The 21,158-nt window shown below is 40.6% G+C and overlaps 3 protein-coding genes across 3 annotated transcripts; all 3 read left to right on the top strand.

Annotated features, from left to right (window-relative positions):
* Nucleotides 1-1,163: 1,163 nt before the first annotated feature.
* On the top strand, nt 1,164-2,096 carry LOC102072044 (taste receptor type 2 member 40-like). The gene has a single exon (XM_005497874.2). It carries the CDS (start codon nt 1,164-1,166, stop codon nt 2,094-2,096), a length of 933 nt encoding a protein of 310 aa, XP_005497931.2.
* Nucleotides 2,097-6,937: 4,841 nt separating this feature from the next.
* Nucleotides 6,938-7,965, top strand: LOC141728327 (taste receptor type 2 member 40-like). Its single transcript, XM_074536221.1, has one exon. The coding sequence runs from the start codon at nt 6,938-6,940 to the stop codon at nt 7,868-7,870; it is 933 nt and encodes a 310-aa protein (XP_074392322.1). The 3' UTR covers nt 7,871-7,965.
* Nucleotides 7,966-9,964: 1,999 nt separating this feature from the next.
* Nucleotides 9,965-10,897, top strand: LOC102068476 (taste receptor type 2 member 40-like). The gene has a single exon (XM_005494982.2). It carries the CDS (start codon nt 9,965-9,967, stop codon nt 10,895-10,897), a length of 933 nt encoding a protein of 310 aa, XP_005495039.2.
* The last annotated feature ends 10,261 nt before the right edge of the window (nt 10,898-21,158 follow it).

The following is a 21,158-nucleotide window of genomic DNA, read 5'->3' as shown; positions in this document are numbered from 1 at the left end:
ACAAATGTACATAAATCCGAGGTGAATGCTCATGAAGTTTTATTCCTATGAATGCTTGATCACTCTCCTAGGCCATCATAGCACTAGGAAATTTCAAACTACTCAAAGAAACCACCTTGAAAACATCTCAGAATTTCCCATTTGATCACTCCCTACAGCTTCTTTCTGTGCTACTGACAGCTACTTGTGCCACTGTGTTTCTGAAGAGCCTTGGTGTGCTTCCTTCCATATTCTGGGCTATACATGAAACCCGAGTTCCAAAGTCTTTTAAGGAATCCAAGCCTCTCCACTTACTTAGAAGACCTGTATCACCTTGGATGTGGAAAGTGTTTGAATTCACTTCTTTTAGCATATATAAAAGAACTTCAAAAACATGCATATTCCAAAGGGGAGCAAAATTGTGCCTCAAATAATGCTTGTGACATTGCCCCTGTATGTAGTGTTGTATATTCCCAGATCTTAAATTCGTTAGGCAAATTCCACATCTATTCTGGAGGCGGGTAAAAATTCTACCAGTGAGGAACTCTGTCAAATTGGTTTCATTTTCTCTGTTCTGATCTTCCCACAGAAATTTATAGTTCTCTACTGGGACACTTAGAGGAAGCATGCACTTATAGTTAAAATGCTTTAAATTTTCCATAGACAAAAGAAAAACTTGGTAATTGTCTTTGCAGCAGTAACTTGAAAATATCTGATAAAGAGAACACCAACACAACTATTAAAAGAGGCCATGGCAACTTTGTCTTAGAAACTCTGAAGAGATAACAGTGCAACAAAGGGAGACATTAAGGCATTAGATTGAAAGGCAAATCTAGATATGCAAAGAAGTATACCAGACACTGGAGTGGAAACCCACATTTGTAAACACCACAGTTCACCTGCTCCATAACCCTTCCAATGCATATCTTTCAATAAAAATGAAACATATGTAATTGAATCTTGACCCCATTTGCATGCTTAGACCAAGCAGCCGATACATCAACCCAGAAAACAAGATGCAAAACAGCAGAAATATTAAATGTCATTAGGATACTTCTGCCCCTGAGATAATTAGGTGACCATTGTCGATAACAGCTCCCTGGCATTGAAGTACCTGCCAGATCTGAGGGTTTCAGGAGCCCAGGAGAAGCTGAGTAATAATCACAAGCTCTTCAGTTGCAAGGATGACATCTTTTGCTCTCCTTTGTCTGTCAATTGCTATAATTGAATCCCTGGCAGGAATTCTAGGAAATGGAATTATCTTGGCTGCCAGTTCATCGAGCTGCATTGGGAGCAAAATCTGGCCCCCATATGATATGATCATGATCTCGCTGAGTTCATCTAAATTCATTTTGCAGTCATGGACTACACTGGATTCATTAATGACTATATTTTATGAAAACATCTTATATACAGAAAATGTGTACCTCGTTCCCAAGACAATGTTTACATTTCTGAGCTACTCCAGCCTCTGGTTTGGAGCCTGGCTTAGTGTCTTCTATTGCATCAAGGTTGCCAGTTTTACACAGTCTTTCTTCATCTGGCTGAAGCTGAGAATTGCCAGGCTGGTGCCCTGGATGCTGCTCACATCATGGCTCTGCTCCTTCACAGCTGCAATTCCCTTCACCTGGGATGTCTACAGTGTGCACGAGAACATCACTGCTCCTTCATCCATGACAAACTCTTCAGCATGGACAACCACAAGGAAAGACAATTTGGGTTTATTAATCCTTATCTGTAATGCTGGTGTAGCTATGCCTTTAATACTGTCTGTTGTTTCAAGTGTACTGCTGATTCGGTCTCTGTGGATCCACACCAGACGCATGCAAAACAATGCAAGTGGCTTCAGGGATCCCAGCTTAGAGGCCCATATGAAAGCCATCAAGTCAGTCTGCTCCTTCCTTTTCCTTTACATTATATATTTTATTTGTGTTCTTGTCATCTTATGTAACATTTTTTCACGTTTAAGCAATGGAGAAATGATTTGTGTCGTTTTAATGGCTGCCTGCCCTACAGGACATTCCTTTGTCATAATTTGGTGCAATCCCAAATTTCAAAAGCTGCCAGCTAGGATTTGGAACCACACTAACTGCCATGCCAGAACTGCATCCATGTAAAAGACAGTGCCTTAGCCTGGACTATCTAGTTTAGATCCAGAACAAGTAAATTGAAATCATCAGAGGGATAAATAAAAGATGTTGGAATGAGTATATTAGGGCCTTGATCAGCAGTCAATAGGAAGGTAGGAATTTGCTTTATGTAGATGTCAGTCTTGTTAAGAATAATTGTGTATGTTGCCTATTATCGGCTGTACTTTCATTGGAAATCATTACAGTTTCCCTAAGGCAGCAGAAAATCAGGGCCAAGACTCAGACTAGTATGGAATCTCTTGAAATGATTGAGGTTAGAACACCTGATACAAATATGATAGACTGGTTTAAGCACAGGCATGGACATATTCTGTGAACATAAGGCTTTAATCCAGTTTCTGGTTACTAAAACCTTCTCAAGAAGATTCTGAGGAATTCCCAATATTTTCAGAATATCTCATTCATTATTTTCAAATCTGGTTGAATTCTAGTAATATATTTGCTGATTCTATGTGTGTATATGACATTCCAGAATGGTTCAGGGAGGAATGACATGGCCTTTTCAGATTCCTCCTCTTGTTGAAATAGTGACCTGTGTCAGTGCATTATTGTTACATCAGAACTGGAGGTTCAGAATCCTTTCCAGCTGCAGGGGGATTTTAGATACTGCTAAAGTAATTGATGCAGAAATATACATGACTTGGGTCTTGTGTTCTTTAAGCTCATCCTGATTCAATGTTTCTGGTTTGGATGTTGTCAATCTGTTTGAAACAATGTATCTGTAATTGTTTTGAGTCTGTATCTCTGTTGCTTTTTTTCAAAAAAATTAAAATCTAACTAGTCAAAGGATAACTTGGGGTGGAGCCTTCCTTTCCCTCATGACACAAACTTGGCCAGAGGTGGCACCCCTGGCTTGCATAAATATTTTTTATGCCATTTTACAGACATGCTGAAAGTTGAGCCCACAGCAATGGCACCCTGACATGCCATTGTCAGCACCATGCATTGTCACCATGCTGGTTCCCAGCCCAGCACCATGAGACACCCGTGTTGGGAGGGTTGGTCCATCCTCTGCCCTTCCCTGCTCTCCCCTCACCGGCCTTCAGGAACAAACCTCAGAGCTCTCTGACCACACCAACAGGCAGAACACGTGGGCTGTGCTCAACCCACAACCCGTGTGTGCTGTCCTGCTCCTGCCTGAGCTCTGAGGCACACGGCTGCTCAGCAGGGACACCCTGAACAGCAGCTCTCACACCATTTGGTTCTATGTTCCCTTATTCCACATTCCTCATGCACATGGCATTCAAAAGCAGTTCTTGTGCTGTTTTCCTGCCTCTTTAAGTACATCTTCCCTCCAAAGCTTCAAGTCAAATCTTCTCTGATTTCCATTCCTATAAGCATGCCTGCCATTTTCATCATTCACATTCAGGACAACATGCAATGGAGTCAATTTTCAGTGCCCATCACAGCAGGATTTTTTAAAAAATAAAACCTGTGTGCTACTTTTCTGTATATGTGGGGTCAGGGAAAGACAAAAAGCTATGAATGGACATTCTGGTGAAAGTAAGGCCTTGCTTTTGGGGGTATGGCTGCCTTGTTTCAGAGCCAGCTGCCACAGTCCACCTGACTGGCCTTTTAGCAAATTGCGGAGTGAAGCCTCAGTGGGGCTTGGAGTCCTCTACATTCAGGAGCTGCCCCTAAGCTTGCTGGTCAACCTTGGTCTCTCTTTGAGCTCTGCTGCAGCTTTGCCTGGGCCTTTCCACCTGCCTAGCTCACTTGGATACGGATCCTGGCCTGCAGATTGGAATTACTGGCTTGATCCTGGGCATGTCTTTTCATTCTGGATATGGCTGGCAATCCCTGGACTTGTGCCTGTCCCTAATTGTTCTCACAGAGCTTATCTGCTGTCCTTGCCCACATTGTAGGTGGACTGCAGGCCTGACAGTGCCCTCACTGTCTTTGCCTTGCCTTCTGGGGATCCCTTCAACATGGGCAAAATAATTGAACTTATTTCCAATCCATAAGAGATTCCCAATCAATGACAGACTAGGGGAGTGAGAAAGAAAGAAAGAACAAAACCAGAAACCTTTTCCCCCCATCCCTGCCTCTTCACGCTTCCATCTTCTCCCTCCCTGAGCAAGGCCGGGGAACAGGGAATGGGGACTGCAGGGGGAATCCTCTCCACAAGGTGCAATCTTCCAGGAACAAAGTGCTGCAGCACAGGATCCCCACAGGCTGCAGCCCCTGCCATGAGCCTTCTCCATGGTGGGATCTCCACAGGATGCAGCTACCTTCAGGGCACTATCACCTGCTGCCAAGGGGGCTCTCCTCAGGCTGCAGTGTGGATATCTGCTGCAGTGTCACCCTGCTAGGGCCTGCAGGGTCTCAGTCTACATCAGCATGGTCCTCTCCAGGGAAAGCATGGCAATGTCTGCCCTTGTGCCTGGAGCATTTGTCCCCTTCCTTCTTCACTGACCTGGCTGTCTGCAAGGCTGTTTCCCTCGCATTTCTCTCTCTGTCCTCTCACTCACAGTTGCTGTGCACTGGTCTTTACCCTACCTTAAATGAGTTGTCACACATATGTCACCGGCAGCACTGGTGGGCAGAGCCTTGGCCAATGGTGCATCACTTTTGGGGGTAACAGGGACTGGTTCTGTGTGACACAGGGGCACTTTCTGGTCTCTTCTCACACAAACCACCCCTGCAGCCTCCCAGCTGCCAAAACCTTGCCCATAAACCCCACACAGATCACACAGACATTTGCTGGTTGTCTTGTGGCAAGAGGCTCAGGCTCAGTGCTGAATGGGCTTTGAGTTGCCTGCTCTACAGGAAGGTGTCCCTGCCTAGGGCAGGGAGTTGGAACTGAATGGTCTTTAAGGCTCCCTTCAACTCAAACCTTTCTGTGATTCTGTGATTCCATGAGTGAGCTTAAAAGAGCTGAATTTAATGAGTTGAATTTAAACAGCAGCTCCACAGGTTTCTTTTACTAAAAGGGAAGTGATACATATTTGCTCACCTTTTTCTTTTGGAAGCGTTTGTCTATAGCATGCTACAGAGCTGTTCCTGTCAAAAAACCAAACACACTTTTATATTTCTTCAAGGTGAAAGTGAGTTTTAAAATGGATGAGAAAGGGACTTTTTTTCAAAAGATTTTTGTGCCAAAAATTGTATAAGTGTGAGAACTTCAAAAACTCCCATACAGGTGCGCTTGCAAAATTTAGAAGCTGAATGTTCCAAACTCTTTTAAAAGCTCCAAAGCAAGAGCTTCTGTGAATTTTAAATTCATTTGGTAAACATATAAAACCAAAAGAATAGGTGAGTAGTATGCAAATTTTGACAAGAAGGAAATTTGCAATTTCAACTGAATTTCAATAAAGAACTTTGCCGATGTGATAGTGGCAATGCCATTCACAGCATGTATAAAACAAAACTGAACATAGAGTGAGGTCTCTGAATCATTGTGTCACAAAGTGATAAACCCAGATAAATAAACGAAAATGAAACATATGCAATCATGTTGCTTTCAATAAAAATAATTATTAATAATATTCTTTGTAAGAAGAGAAAAAGAGTTTGTAGCAATACAAAAATGAAATAATGCTTAAAATATTTTTATTTGGTCTTCAATTATGTCAATCTTTTTCTTGGAATATATTTTTAAATAATTAGTATCTGTTCCTTATATGTACATAATACATACATTACTACACAAAAAATATATAAACAAATGTACATAAATCCGAGGTGAATGCTCATGAAGTTTTACTCCTATGAGTGCATGATCAAAAATGCTTGATCACTCTCCTAGGCCATCATAGCACTAGGAAATTTCAAACTACTCAAAGAAACCACCTTGAAACTACTCAAAATTTCTCATTTGATCACTCCCTACAGCTTCTTTCTGTGCTACTGACAGCTACTTGTGCCACTGTGTTTCTGAAGAGCCTTGGTGTGCTTCCTTCCGTATTCTGGGCTACACATGAAATCTGAGTTCCAAAGTCTTTTAAGGAATCCAAGCCTCTCCACTTACTTAGAAGACCTGTATCACCTTGGATGTGGAAAGTGTTTGAATTCACTCATTTAGCATATATAACAGAACTTCAAAAACATGCATATTCCAAAGGGGAGCAAAATTGTGCCTCAAATAATGCTTGTGACATTGCCCCTGTATGTAATGTTGTATATTCCCAGATCTTAAATTCGTTAGGCAAATTCCACATCTATTCTGGAGGTGGGTGAAAATTGAACCAGTGAGGAACACTGTCAAATTGGTTTCATATTCTCTGTTCTGATCTTCCCACAGAAATTTATTGTTCTCCACTGGGACACTTAGAGGAAGAATGCAATGAAAATTATAAAGCAAAAAATTTTCCATAGACAGAAGAAAAACATGTTAACTTGAAAATATCTGATAAATAGAAGACCAACACAACTATTAAAAGAGGCCATGGCAAGTTTGTCTCAGAAACCCTGAAGAGATAACAGTGCAACAAAGGGAGACATTAAGGCATTAGACAGAAAAGCAAATCTAGATATGTAAAGAAGTATACCAGACACTGGAGTGCAAATTCACATTTGTAAACACATTCCAGAACTCTTCCAATACATATACTTCCACAAAAATGAAACCTATGTAATTGAATCCCAACCCCATTTGCATGCTAAGACAAAGCAGCTGAGACATCAACCCAGAAAACAAGATGCAAAACAGGAGAATTATTACATGGTATTAGGATACTTCTGCCCCTGAGATAAATAGGTGACCATTGTCGATAACAGCTCCTTGGCATTGGAGTTCCCGCCAGATCTGAGGCTTTCAGGAGCCCAGGAGAAGCTGAGTATTAATCACAAGCTCTTCAGTTGCAAGGATGACATCTTTTGCTCTCCTTTGTCTATCAATTGCTATAATTGAATCCCTGGCAGGAATTCTGGGAAATGGAATTATCTTGGCTGTCAGTTCATCGAGCTGCATTGGGAGCAAAATCTGGCTCCCATATGATATGATCATGATCTCGCTGAGTTCATCTAAATTCATTTTGCAGTCATGGAATACACTGGATTACTTAATGAATATATTTTATGAAGACTTCTTTTATAAAGAAAACCTGCTAAAAGCAGCCAAGACAATGTTTACATTTCTGAGCTACTCCAGCCTCTGGTTTGGAGCCTGGCTTAGTGTCTTCTATTGCATCAAGGTTGCCAGTTTTACACAGTCTTTCTTCATCTGGCTGAAGCTGAGAATTGCCAGGCTGGTGCCCTGGATGCTGCTCACATCATGGCTCTGCTCCTTCACAGCTGCAATTCCCTTCACCTGGGATGTCTACAGTGTGCACGAGAACATCACTGCTCCTTCATCCATGACAAACTCTTCAGCATGGACAACCACAAGGAAAGACAATTTGGGTTTATTAATCCTTATCTGTAATGCTGGTGTAGCTATGCCTTTAATACTGTCTGTTGTTTCAAGTGTACTGCTGATTCGGTCTCTGTGGATCCACACCAGACGCATGCAAAACAATGCAAGTGGCTTCAGGGATCCCAGCTTAGAGGCCCATATGAAAGCCATCAAGTCAGTCTGCTCCTTCCTTTTCCTCTACATTATATACTTTATTTGTGTCCTAATCATCGTTTTCAATGTTTTTTCAGCTTTAAGCAATGCAGACTCAATCTGTATTGTTTTAACGGCTGCCTGCCCTACAGCACACACATTTGTCTTAATTTGGAGCAATCCCAAATATCAAAAGCTGCCACCTAGGATTTGGCACCACACTAACTGTCATGGCAGAACTGCATCCATGTAAAAGACAATCGCTTAGCCTGGACTATCTAGTTTAGATCCAGAACAATTAAATTGAAATCATCATAGGAATAAATAATTGATGTTGGAATGAGTAGATTATGGCCTTGATCAGCAGTCAATAGGAAGGTAGGAATTTGCTCTCTGTGGATGTCAGTCTTGTTAAGAATAATTGTGTATGTTGTCTACTGTTTGCTCTAATTTCCTTGGAAATCATCACAGTTTCCCTAAGGCAGCAGAAAATCAGGGCCAAGGCTCAGACTAGATTGGAATCTCTTGGAATGCTTGAAGTTACAACACCTGATACAAATAGAATAGACATGTATAAGCACAGGCACGGACACATTCCGTGAACATAAGGCTTCAATGCAGTTTCTAGTTACTAAAACCTTCTCAAGAGGATTCTGAAGAATTCCCAATATTTTCAGAATATCTCATTCATCATTTTCAAATCTGATTGAATTCTAGCAAAATATCTGCTGATTCTAAAGGTGTTTTTAACATTCCAGCATGGTTCAGGAAAGAATGACATGGCCTTTTGAGATTCCTCCTTTTGATATTCCTCCTCTTGCTGAAATAATGATCTGTGTCACTGCAATATTGTTACATCAGAACTGGAGCTTCATGACCCTTTTCAGTTGCAGGGGGACTTTGCATGCTTCTAAAGTAACTGACCCAGAAACATACATGACTTGGGCCTTGTGTTCACTATGCCCATCCTGGTTCAATATGTCTCATTTGGATGTTGTCCATCTGTGTGAAGCAATGTACCTGTAATTGAGCTGAGCCTGTGCCTGAATTGCTCTATTCTGCAAATTAAAATATACCACGTCAAAGAATAACTTGAGACGAAGTCTTCCTTTCCCTCATGACAGAAACTATGCCAGAGGTGACACCACTGGCTTCCATTAACATTTTTTATGCCATTTTACAGGGATGGTAGAAGTTGAGCCCACAGCAGTGGCACCCTGACATGCCATTGTCAGCACCATGCATTGTCACCATGCTGGTTCCCAGCCCAGCACCATGAGACACCCGTGTTGGGAGGGTTGGTCCATCCTCTGCCCTTCCCTGCTCTCCCCTCACCGGCCTTCAGGAACAAACCTCAGAGCTCTCTGACCACACCAACAGGCAGAACACGTGGGCTGTGCTCAACCCACAACCTGTGTGTGCTGTCCTGCTCCTGCCTGAGCTCTGAGGCACACGGCTGCTCAGCAGGGACACCCTGAACAGCAGCTTTCACACCATTTGGTTCTATGTTCCCTTATTCCACATTCCTCATGCACATGGCATTCAAAAGCAGTTCTTGTGCTGTTTTCCTGCCTCTTTAAGTACATCTTCCCTCCAAAGCTTCCTTTCAATAAAATTTAATCAAGTAGTTACCAGTTTTTTAGCATACGTTTGGAAATCTAAGAGGGAAAGCCAACAAATATTGGAAGGCTCCTCATAGCGTCAGTCCTCTGGGAGACCTTTCTGTCTGCAACTGACCAGCTAATTAACTATTCTCATATTAATAAAACTATCTTCAACACATATTATATACACCAACTATGAAATCACTCTGTTCTAATGGAAAATTATAATGCTTTAATATCTCCAAACACAAAAGAAAAACATGATAATCCTCTCTGCATGACAAATTTGAAAATATCTGATAAAGAGAAGAGGCCATGTCAAGTATATCTCAAAAACCCTAAAGAGATTACAGTGCAGCAAAGGGAGACATGAAGGCATCAACTATAAAACAAAAATCTAGGCATGATGTACACCAGACCCTGGAGTGCAAATCCACATTTGTAAACACCACAGTTCACCTGCTCCATAACCCTTCCAATGCAAATTCTTTCAGCAAAATGAAAGCTATGTAATTGAATCTTGACCTCATTTGCATGCTTAGACAAATCAGTTGAGCTACCAACCCCAAAACAAGATGTAAAACAGCAGAAATGTTAAATGACATTAGGATACTTCTGCCCCTGAGATAAATAGGTGACCATTGCCGATAACAGCTCCCTGGCATTAGAGTGCCCGCCAGATCTGAGGCTTTCAGGAGCCCAGGAGAAGCTGAGTAATGATCACAAGCTCTTCAGTTGCAAGGATGACATCTTTTGCTCTCCTTTGTCTGTCAATTGCTATAATTGAATCCCTGGCAGGAATTCTGGGAAATGGAATTATCTTGGCTGCCAGTTCATCGAGCTGCATTGGGAGCAAAATCTGGCTCCCATATGATATGATCATGATCTTGCTGAGTTCATCTAAAATTACATTGCAATGCTGGATTATACTAGATTTATTCTTAACTATATTTTATGAACCCTCCTATTTTGAAGAAAATATCTTTGGATTTATCAAGACAGGCTATATGTTTCTGAACTACTCCAGCCTCTGGTTTGGAGCCTGGCTTAGTGTCTTCTATTGCATCAAGGTTGCCAGTTTCACACAGTCTTTCTTCATCTGGCTGAAGCTGAGAATTGCCAGGCTGGTGCCCTGGATGCTGCTCACATCATGGCTCTTCTCCCTCACAACTGCAGCTCCCTTCGCCTGGGATGACCACAGTGTGCACGAGAACATCACTGCTCCTTCATCCATGACAAACTCTTCAGCATGGACAACCACAAGGAAAGACAGCTCTGGTTTATTAATTCTTCTTTATATTGCTGGTGTAGGTATGCCTTTAATACTGTCTGTTGTTTCAAGTGTACTGCTGATTCGGTCTCTGTGGATACACACCAGATGCATGCAAAATAATGCAAGTGGCTTCAGGGATCCCAGCTTAGAGGCCCATATGAAAGCCATCAAGTCAGTCTGCTCCTTACTTATCTTTTATGTTACATATTTCGTAGCTTTCACTTTTCTTTTATACAATTTGTTTTTACGTTTTAGCACCCCAAAATCCATATGTATAGCTGTAATGGCTGCCTGCCCTACAGCACACACATTGGTCTTAATTTGGAGCAATCCCAAATTTCAAGAGCTGCCAGCTCGGATTTGGCACCACATTAACTGTTCTGTCAGAATTACATCCATGTAAAATGTCATGATTTATCCTGGACTGTCTAGTTGAGTTGTCAGTGAACTTATTTTAAACCAAAAGAGTTATAAAGTAATAGAAACTGAAATGGGTAGATTAGATTACTAATCTTGAGTTATGAAGAAGGTGAAAATTGCCTCCTATTTAGTCTTCTTTCCTTGAAAATTCCAGTCTCTTTAAGACAGCAGAAAATCATGGACAAGATTCAGACCAGACTGTAATCCCTCTTGAAATGCTTAAAGTTACTAATTCATTATACAAGCAGATCACCCCTGCTTGATCACAAGCATGCTCACATTTAATTTGGGAATATGATGCTTGAATGCTGTTTCTGGTTAATACAAGCTCCTAAAGATGATGCTGAAAAATTCCTAATAAGATGGGAATATCTTACTCATAATATTTCACTACTGCTGAATTGTAGAAAAAGGTTGTAGACTCTAAAAGTGTCTTTAAAACTCCAGCGAGGTTCGGTATGAAATGACATAGACATTTGAGCTTCCTTGCTCTTGCTGAAGGAGTGACCAGTGTCTCTGTTTCCAGTGAAATGATGCACTGGAGGATTCGCCAAAGTCCTTTGATCGCAGCTAATAGGAAAATCTCACTACATTCTTGGTACAGTAGGACTGGAGCTTTAGAATCCTTTCCAGCTGCACTGGGATTTTATTTACTTTTAAAGTGACTGTCACTGAAACATACTTGACCTGAGCCTTATATTGATTATGCCCATCCTGAATCAATGTGTCTCAATGGATGTTGTCAATCTGTTTGAAGCAATGTACCTGTACTTGAGCTGAGGTCTGTGACTGAATTGCTTTATTTTACAAATTAATAAATAACAAGTCAAACCACAACTTGAGATGGAGTCTTTCTTTCCCTCATGACACAAACTGTGCCACAGGTGACACCACTGGCTTCCATTAACATTTTTTATGCCATTTTACAGGGATGGTAGAAGTTGAGCCCACAGCAATGGCACCCTGACATGCCATTGTCAGCATCATGCATTGTCACCATGCTGGTTCCCAGCCCAGCACCATGAGACACCCGTGTTGGGAGGGTTGGTCCATCCTCTGCCCTTCCCTGCTCTCCCCTCACCGGCCTTCAGGAACAAACCTCAGAGCTCTCTGACCACACCAACAGGCAGAACACGTGGGCTGTGCTCAACCCACAACCCGTGTGTGCTGTCCTGCTCCTGCCTGAGTTCTGAGGCACACGGCTGCTCAGCAGGGACACCCTGAACAGCAGCTCTCACACCATTTGGTTCTATGTTCCCTTATTCCACATTTCTCATGCACATGGGATTCAAAAGCAGTTCTTGTGCTGTTTTCCTGCCTCTTTAAGTACATCTTCCCTCCAAAGCTTCCTTTCAATAAAATTTAATCAAGTAGTTACCAGTTTTTTAGCATACATTTGGAAATCTAAGAGGGAAAGCCAACAGAAATATTGGAAGGCTCCTCATAGGGTCAGTCTTCTGGGAGACCTTTCTTTCGGTAACTAACCTCCTAACTAACTCTGGCCATATGAAGAAAAATATCTTTAACATGCATTATATACACCATCTACTAAATCCCTGCATTCTATTGGATAAATTATAAGATGAGTTTGACAAGGGATTTGTTCTGGGAAGGAAAGTAGCAACTCCTGCATTAATAGAAGAATTATATTTCTTGGGCTTAGGAACGTCTGAAGACATGTATCTTGTCTGAGAGCAGGCAATTTCTCTTTTCTCTGTTCTCTTTGTAATCTAAAGGTGATTTGTTCCCTCCACCTAAACCTGCCAGTTTGCAACCTGAAGAAGCTTTGGAAGTCATGGAATCAGACCCTTCTGAAACATGCAAACTAGTTCCACACACACCAATGTCACATTACTGCAATGGCAGCTAGATTCACGTCTGGTACGGTGAATCAAATCAGGAAAGAAACAAAATTCAAAGCTCATCCTGCTCTAACATTGCTGAAAGACATCATGTAAATCATCTTGTCCTGTAGCTCTTCACATTGAGCATCCAGGAAAACACTCACAAGATTTTCTAGGAAACTGCACACACGTAACATAAAGCAATGAGGCCAGCATTTTAAACAAAGCCCTTTTCTGTTAAAAGTACTTTTCTATATGACTGTAATTTAATGATGAAAAAAGTCATCAGTGAGCAATTCAAAAAAGAGAATAGACTCCATTTCTTTTCTAAAGCACAGTCTTTTCCAAGTGAAAAAACAGTAATTTGATTAGAATCCCAAGCTCAATGCAAGAAATGCAAACATCTAGATGAGAGATGACTACAGGATCCTTCTCTGATTTGCATTCCTATAAGCATGCCTGGAATTTTCATCATTATGGAAATTCTGGACAACACCTGATGGTGTTTCAATGCCCACCAGAACATGATTTAAGAATTGGCAGCACATGTACAATTGGCAGTTGGGCACATTATCTGATGGTCCCTTATTACTCTGCATGTGCATATTGAAATGAAAGGTAGGAATGGAACATCTAACTGGATAGAGTCATACACCAAAATACACATCTATTAAACGGACAATTTCTTAACCAAAATTCCTTATTTTTTCATCTCAGAGGAGTTTAGTTTGTTGAGATATGGAAATGCAAGTCTTACTCATGGCTGAGCTGCAAGAGTCTTTCACAAGCCAAAATTTGTTGTTTATTCAGGCCAATTCACTGAGCTCTTTTTGCACCTTTTACATATGCAGTGAAATCTCTTAGAAAACTATCTTTCTTTAATGATAGGACATTAAACTTATGATATCTGCACTTAGCTTTTGAATTATTTTCATCTATCCCATGAAATGGAATGGAACACTACACTAAGCTCAGAGTTGAAAAACAAATATTCTATTATCTTCAAGTAGTTTCACACATATGTAAATGTGGGTTGAATTAACCTAAAATGCAGAATGGGCAGAAATTTCAGTTCAGCTATGACTGCATATATGTGTTTGTGAAAGTCCAGGAGGAGTTAATGTCAGTTGCTTAAAAAACAAAGGAAATTTCTGCTTAAGGGAGTTGTCAGCAAATCACTCTTCGTTTTTACCATAGTCACAGAAAGGTTGTATCCATAAGTACATCTTACACTCATGGATTCCCAGATCACTTATCAGGGAAAAAAGGAGATCTGAATAGAAAACCTCATTATTCAGTGTTTTGAAAGTTGAGATTGCTTAAAAAAAACACCAGCAAGGGTATCAGTAAAAATCAGATTTAATACTAAGCAACAGCATGACAAAGGTCATTGGCAAGGTTCACTCTACTATTTACTAGATGGTTAAGGCGCACCAGAGGTAAAAAAGCAACAAAAAAAATCCACTCAATCTAAACAGAAATTAACCAAGTACTATCTATTTGTGTGTGTGTGTGTTTAGCTGTGTGTGATAAAAGGATGGAAAGGGCAAGGATAAAAAGAAATACAGCATAAAAGCTTAATAGCACTCCAACTTAACAGTACCTTACTTGTACCTTAAACTTGACAATTTAGTAATGGAACAACACTGAACAGCATTTAACATAACTTAAATTATACCTTAAACTTAAAAATTTAGCAAAGGAATAGCACTCGACAGTATTTAACTTAGCTTATAGCTTAAAGTTACTTACAGGCCTAATTTACTTAGATACCTAAGATACTTAAAGCACCTGAGAGAGCAGCATTTCTCCTGTTTTGCCATAGCTATCCACACTTGTATGCACACAGACATAAAGAGTCAGTGCAAGGTGCTTGTGAAAAATTCCCCTCAAAGGTGATATATGGTCTCCTTGAGTGAGGTCTCAGAAGCTCTTGGAGATCTATATCACACCCAAGATAGCTCAGCTACCTTAGAAGGCATAAAATCAGCAGGATGGCTTCTGTGGTAGTGTTGGAAACAAAAAAGTTTTAATAAAAGGCACAATAACAAACCTATTTACAGAGAAAAACTGAGCCATGGCAAGAGGTTCTTGCTCCTGGTAAAACACCTCACAAAAGCAATTAGTTTCTTTGTTCTCTTCTTTTTCTAGTAAATTGCTTTTTGGCTTCTGTCCAATTGGCTATCATTAAGTTTGAGGTGAAGACCCCAGATCCTATGAGGTGCCTTTTTACCTAATCAAGGAAAGAAACATCTGGGCTTTTTTCCTTTTAAAAGAGACAAAGGATAGTCTTGTCACTCAATCAACAGGGGGCACATTCCTACAGAAGGTAACAAAATACTCACTTGGGATGCCTTTGCATCTCCTCAATGGCCAAAGAGGCCTCTAGGAGTGGGGATGTCAGCCCAGGATCCATTGTTTTTTGGTGATCTCCAAGTGCAGCAAAAGAAAGTTTGCTGGCCCAGAGGGAGGTAGCTGGTGACAGCCACTGTGGCCCAGGAGAGCTCCAAGGGTCTCATTTTGGAGCGCTGTTTGTGGGCCGCAAGTGAGCGGGCCTTAGTCATAACAATGTTCCAACCTGGCCAGGCTTCGGGTCAGCACCCTTTCCTTGAGAGTGAGAGAATAAGAATGTTACACCATTCAGGCAAGAAAAAAGTTTCCACGGTTGTTCATAAAAATTCCAGGAGCTCATTAGGCAGCGCAAGTTTCCGGGAGCAGACGGTGTTTCTGACGAGCTCAAGAGGAGCTGGGCCCGAGGGCTGCTCATCAAGGCTGAGGCCTAACGAGCATTCCTCAGATCACAGAGTGTGGCCTGAAAGGGCAGGGGCTGGTGGATAAACCAGCACAGCCAGTAGAAAGCTGAAGTGACAGACAGCAGCCTAAATAGTCTAAGAGGAAAGAGCTACCAAATTCTTTCCCAGCCTTGTCTTGACAAACGCTGAGAAGATCCCACTGTGTAAGAATAAGGCACAGAATAACTTGCACTCTCAAATGTGGGAAGAGGGTTGAAAGGGCAGATGAATGTTATGCGCACTCTTGGTGCAGAAGCAAGGGAAGAAAAGGGTCTGAGAAAAAATGAAGGGAACAACATAGACTATTGTATAACTGGGTACAAGTGCAAGAGACCAGCAGTACAAAGGGAATTAATAAACTAATTAATTGGTGTTTCCTTAAGCTTTCCTTAATTATCTATTGCTGTATCTCAGCATTCAACTACATGTTTGTTCATTGTTTATGTTGGATACTGTCCGGTTTATCTCGGCTGTTTGAGGGGCCTGAAAAGGCCCGGGGTGGCCTTGGGGCAGCCCGCGTATCGAAGTACGAGAAGAGGCTTCAGTTCTTCTTTCTGGTTTTATGTTTATTAATTGTTTATCTAAAAGATGTTCTTTCAGCCACCAGAGATCTGCTCAGCAGTCAGCCATGGGCACACTGTGCCGTCCCCCGGACCGCCACGTATCTTTATACCCATAGTTACGTATACAATATTTATCATTTTTCCCCAATACCATCTATTCTTATAACTCGGTGTAGTCTTAGTAATAACCAATCCAAAGGTGCCACCGTGGCCAAAGAAGATGGAGGAGAGGAGGAAGAAGAAGGAGGGCAGGACACACCCCAATTCCTCCATCTTACTCCTCTAAACCCCCCTGTACATAAATCCTAAACCCTGTTTCTCACCCTCTAATTAGCTAATCCCTTCACCATTCACCCGGTGAAGCCCTCATCCTTGTCGTCTCCTGTGTAGGGTTAAAGTCCAGCTACCAGACACTTCTGGCAACATTCCAGGAGTCCCGAGCCCCCCCAAGGGTGGTCTCGGAGGCTCAGCATCTCAGGACTGAGATCTTGAGATCCGACAGGATACAACCACAATTTTCAAATCCTGGACAGGCAATATCATCAGAGTCTTCAGTGTTTGACACATTCCTTCCAATCAGAGGTAGAAGCATAAGGACACATTATGTATCCCTAAGGGGATCCAATCACTTTGCTTTACCAAGTCAATTTCATACAATCTCCATAGCTTTGGTTTTTGGTAATACTTAGGCTGACTCTATTTTATGTGTATGATGCTCACTTTTTCTTTTGTAATCTCTTCAGACAGCAGTCACAAAGCTGATGCAGTTTAATTGACACAGCTTGTACTGAATTAATTCTTTTTTAATTGCCTGTTATTTCTTGGCACAATATGGAAATGCAAAGGAGGATGATCCACAGGATCTATTCATTTAACATAGAAAGAGTTAAATGCAGCAACTAACAGAACATGCAGACAGCTATTCACTGTAGTTTGCATCCCTGTAACTGCTGGTGGGCTTTTACAATCAAAGCATTCTATCCTCAGCTAAGAGAAATGGAAAATCCTATTGCATTTTTAAGGCTTTCCTGGACATCCACAACTTTGTCTTTTTCTGGATATATACCTTACCAGCAATACTACCATCCTGATTTTAGTTTGATTAATGCCAATACGCAGATGATACTTGTGAAACGTGACAAATAATTTTAACATAGCATATTGAAAATATGCCTAATACATTTATTATAATGAAAAATTATAAAACCCTCCAAACATTAGTAAAAAGTGACTAATCACATCTGATGCCTACATTTTCAGTTTTGAAATTATTTCCTTGTAAAGATATAGTCATTCTTCTGTTTTCCAAATATGAAAATTTAAGGATTCAATCAGCTGTACATAATAACAGACCTGGCAATTCTTGAACAGATTTTCTCCTTTATGTATCAAGACATGAGACATAATGTTTACTGCAATTCCATTTTCCTTGACAAAAGATTCTGCCATGCAGAAAGAGCACAAAAAATATTTATCTCTATGTCTTTTATTAATGAGGAGACTATTTTTTACCACACATTTTAGATCAATAGCTATTCACAAAGCAAATACACTTGCACAGTTCCCACTTTTTCCTTCTGTCTCACATGCCCACACACACACTCATAGTAACCTGTAATTCAATTACAAAAGGAAAACAGATTTAAATTATTAGCAATAAACAATCACAGTGCTGAAGGAAGAAAATATACAAGCATTGCAAGCAGCAATGTTGATTAATGAGTTATTTGCATCCCTAAGATGCAGTTTAAGCTAGAATTGTGGTGTTATGCTGGTTTGGTCTGAAGAAATTGTGGGCTTGGAAACCAGCTACCAGAGAGACCTGGTCCACTGTTTTTAACTTGTATCTTCAAATTCAGAGATCAAAGATTTAAATATTCAGAGGAAAAGTTTAGAAACCTTATCTTACAAAAAAGGATAAACACAGACATACACATCACCTGGTTCCTACTGAAACTTGAATCATTTAGATCTTGAGAACTGAGATGTTGGCATTTAATTAAAAACTACTCCTCACAAATCTCTCAAGCAAAGGTCAGAGCATAATCTGCCACAATTTATGCAAATTTTCAGTGGCCATTGTATCAGTTGTTCCATTGTTAGCTGACTGCACACTTAACATGAAATCCTAGACAGTGACCCCAAGTTAACTTTAATACATATGGTTTGAATAAATAGTGATTTAATAATTATTGGAATTAACAAAACTTGAGGGGGGAAAAGTAACAGAGAATCACATAAAAAGATTTTTTAAAGTTATTGAGGTAAAATGGTACAGAAAGCAGCAATATCACAAAAAAGGACCCCTGTATAAATGTATGTATAAATTAAAATGTCTCAGTGGAAGTGCACTGAAAACATATGCCTTAGACCACAATTAAAAGAAGTCATTAAAACTTTACTTTCTATTTGTTTAACTCTTCATTCAATGGGTCATAAGATCAAAATATAGTTTATTCTGAAACGAAATACATCTTATCTTTTCTTACAATAAAAATCATATTGGCTCACTCTTGAAGCCTCCCTGAAACCAAATTTTGTCAAATATTAATATTTCCTTAGAGTCCACTTTCTTCAAGTGATACTTTTGCTGAAAAATTCTGACTGACACTTCTCCAAAAGCATTTGGGCTCACAAGACAGTAAATATATAACTAGCTTTTGGAAGGCTTTGACAAATACATTCATAAAGTTAACACAAAGGTAAATACCACTCCAGGTAACTTCATTTCAGATGTCTGTTTAAACCATTGTCAGTTTGAGATACGGAGATTAATCCATCTCCAAGCTCAGGTTTATCTTAACCACAGGATGCATCTCATTTCTCTGAAACTCAAAATCCCTCCAGCCCAACCCGAGTAAGGAAGAAAGTGGTTTCCTTCCTAACTGCTTGCTTTCCTTCAGGCAGCCCCTTCTTTACCTTAGCACTCAGTGTATTACCTTCATCTCTTAACTCCATCTATGTTTTGTTTCGAGATAACGGCAGTTCAAAGGCACATGTACTTACACAGCCCCAAACCAAGTGTTGGAGCAGCCTGTATTAACTTCAGACCACAAGACACGCATTTGGGTGTGCTTATCTTTCTCATTTTCACAGGCGTATGGGACTGACAGTCGTAAGACCTGGAAGAAGCCTTCAGAAATGTGTATGGCCTCTGAACAAAGGGGCTCATACTCTGAATTGAAACAATTAGGCAAGAGTGTTTTTTCTCTTAGTTGTCTTGCAGTGTTGTACTTTGAAATTCTATTTATAATGTGCAGCAGTAAAGGTATAAATTTCCCATAGATACAAAAGAACTGTGTTCAGAGGGATTGGAGGTAAAGATTACTGCTGTCCTGTCCCAAATCTTGGGACAGGACAGTGTCCTGTGGGACACATGATGGCTTTTGGATCAACTCTGGCTCTGCATTTCTGTCATAAAAGCCCACATGGGGTGAATTTGCATGAAAGAGCAGGGCCTGGGCATGTGATACCAGAAACCAGATCAAAGAAAGAATTGGTAGGTGCTGAGAGACAAGTGAAACTCTCCTAAGAATACATAAGGTCAGGAGACTCTCAGTCCTGCGGATTCACAAGAACAGAAAAACTCAGAACATCAAGATTCTCCAGTCTCTCAAGGCCACAAGCACCTTGTGATACCAGGTAACAGTGTTTGAGTGTCTGAGTGTGAGTCAATAACCAAAGTGTGATTTGGTATCTGCCATTAATAATAACAGCTGGAGTCTACTAATAGCCTAACTAGTAAAAAGTGATCTAATAAGCATTAATTGTGATCTTTTTCTCTCCTGACTTTAATACCAACCAGGAAAATTTGCAAATTTACTCATGAAACCATCACATCCTTGCTTGACTCTCTGGGACTAATACGGGCTCATTAATGGCTGCCTGCCCAAGCCCAATCTGTATCTCACTGACCAATACATATTCCACTAATCCTGCTCATCATCCCTTCACTGACCTGTATACTTTGCACTGTGTTGATCATAGTATAGGGAAGTCTGAGATGTTGCATATCCTCAGGGAAGAGTTCGTTGACAAGTACCAGATTAAAATGCTATATGGTTACTATGGAGTGAGGCCTTTCTGTCTGCTCTACAGCAATCTTCTCTTGCATCTGCAGCAAAAGGATGATTTATTCAGAGGGTCTGTTGTGGTAATTCCTGAACAACAGGGAAGGGATTTAAGGGGACCATTGGAGTCACCAAATCTACATTGGTGTTAACAGAATGAAACATGCCCAATAGCTCCTTTCAGTAATTATGACCTTGGTCATTACTGCAGAAGTTTTCTGTCACCATTTTACTCAGACCTAATTCCACAGCCTTTTTTTCTCATTGTTAGAAACCCCCTTGTGATATACTTTATTCTTTTCTTTACATTATATAGTCCATATTGCAGTTAGTGTCTCAAAATTCTTAGAAGCAAAAGTTTGTTTTGCTAGGCTGACAACTTTTTGAAGTCTCTACCTTCTGACTGTAAAATGGACTTTGTAGTCATCTGATGATCCATGAAGACATTCTTCGTATTGTTCCAGCTCTAGCACATCATTTTGGTAAGTGAAGTATTGTGTTCAGTTTCTTAAGCAAAATATCTCAGAGTTGTTCTGCTGTTTCCTGCATGATTTTCCCAGAATCATAGCACCATTTTAGTTAGCAAATATTTTAATATCAAGTCCAACCATTAACCCAGCACTAAATCTAAGGGCCTGTGGCCCTAAGTGCCTCATCTACATATCTTTGAAATAAATCTGTGGATAGCAACTCAACCACTTCCCTGGGGAGTCTGTCCCAGCATTTGACAACCCTGCCAGTGAAACATTTTTGCCCAATATCTCACCTGAGCCTCCTCTAGCACAACATGAGGTAATTTTCTTTCATGCTGTCTGTTCTAACATCTGTGGGCACTGGCACATACCTGGCTACGAGTACACAGTGCCCATAAAAGAAACTCTGGTCATCAAGGGCCTGTATGCTGAGAAACAGATCTTACTCTAAGGCTTCCTAGAATGGGTTTAAAATGTCAGTGAGAATTCAGTTGGTGGACAC

Source organism: Zonotrichia albicollis, chromosome 2 (genome assembly GCF_047830755.1).
Source record: "Zonotrichia albicollis isolate bZonAlb1 chromosome 2, bZonAlb1.hap1, whole genome shotgun sequence".
Taxonomy (NCBI): domain Eukaryota; kingdom Metazoa; phylum Chordata; class Aves; order Passeriformes; family Passerellidae; genus Zonotrichia; species Zonotrichia albicollis.
Note: the sequence above shows the minus strand (reverse complement) of the source record. Positions and strands in the feature narration are given on the sequence as shown.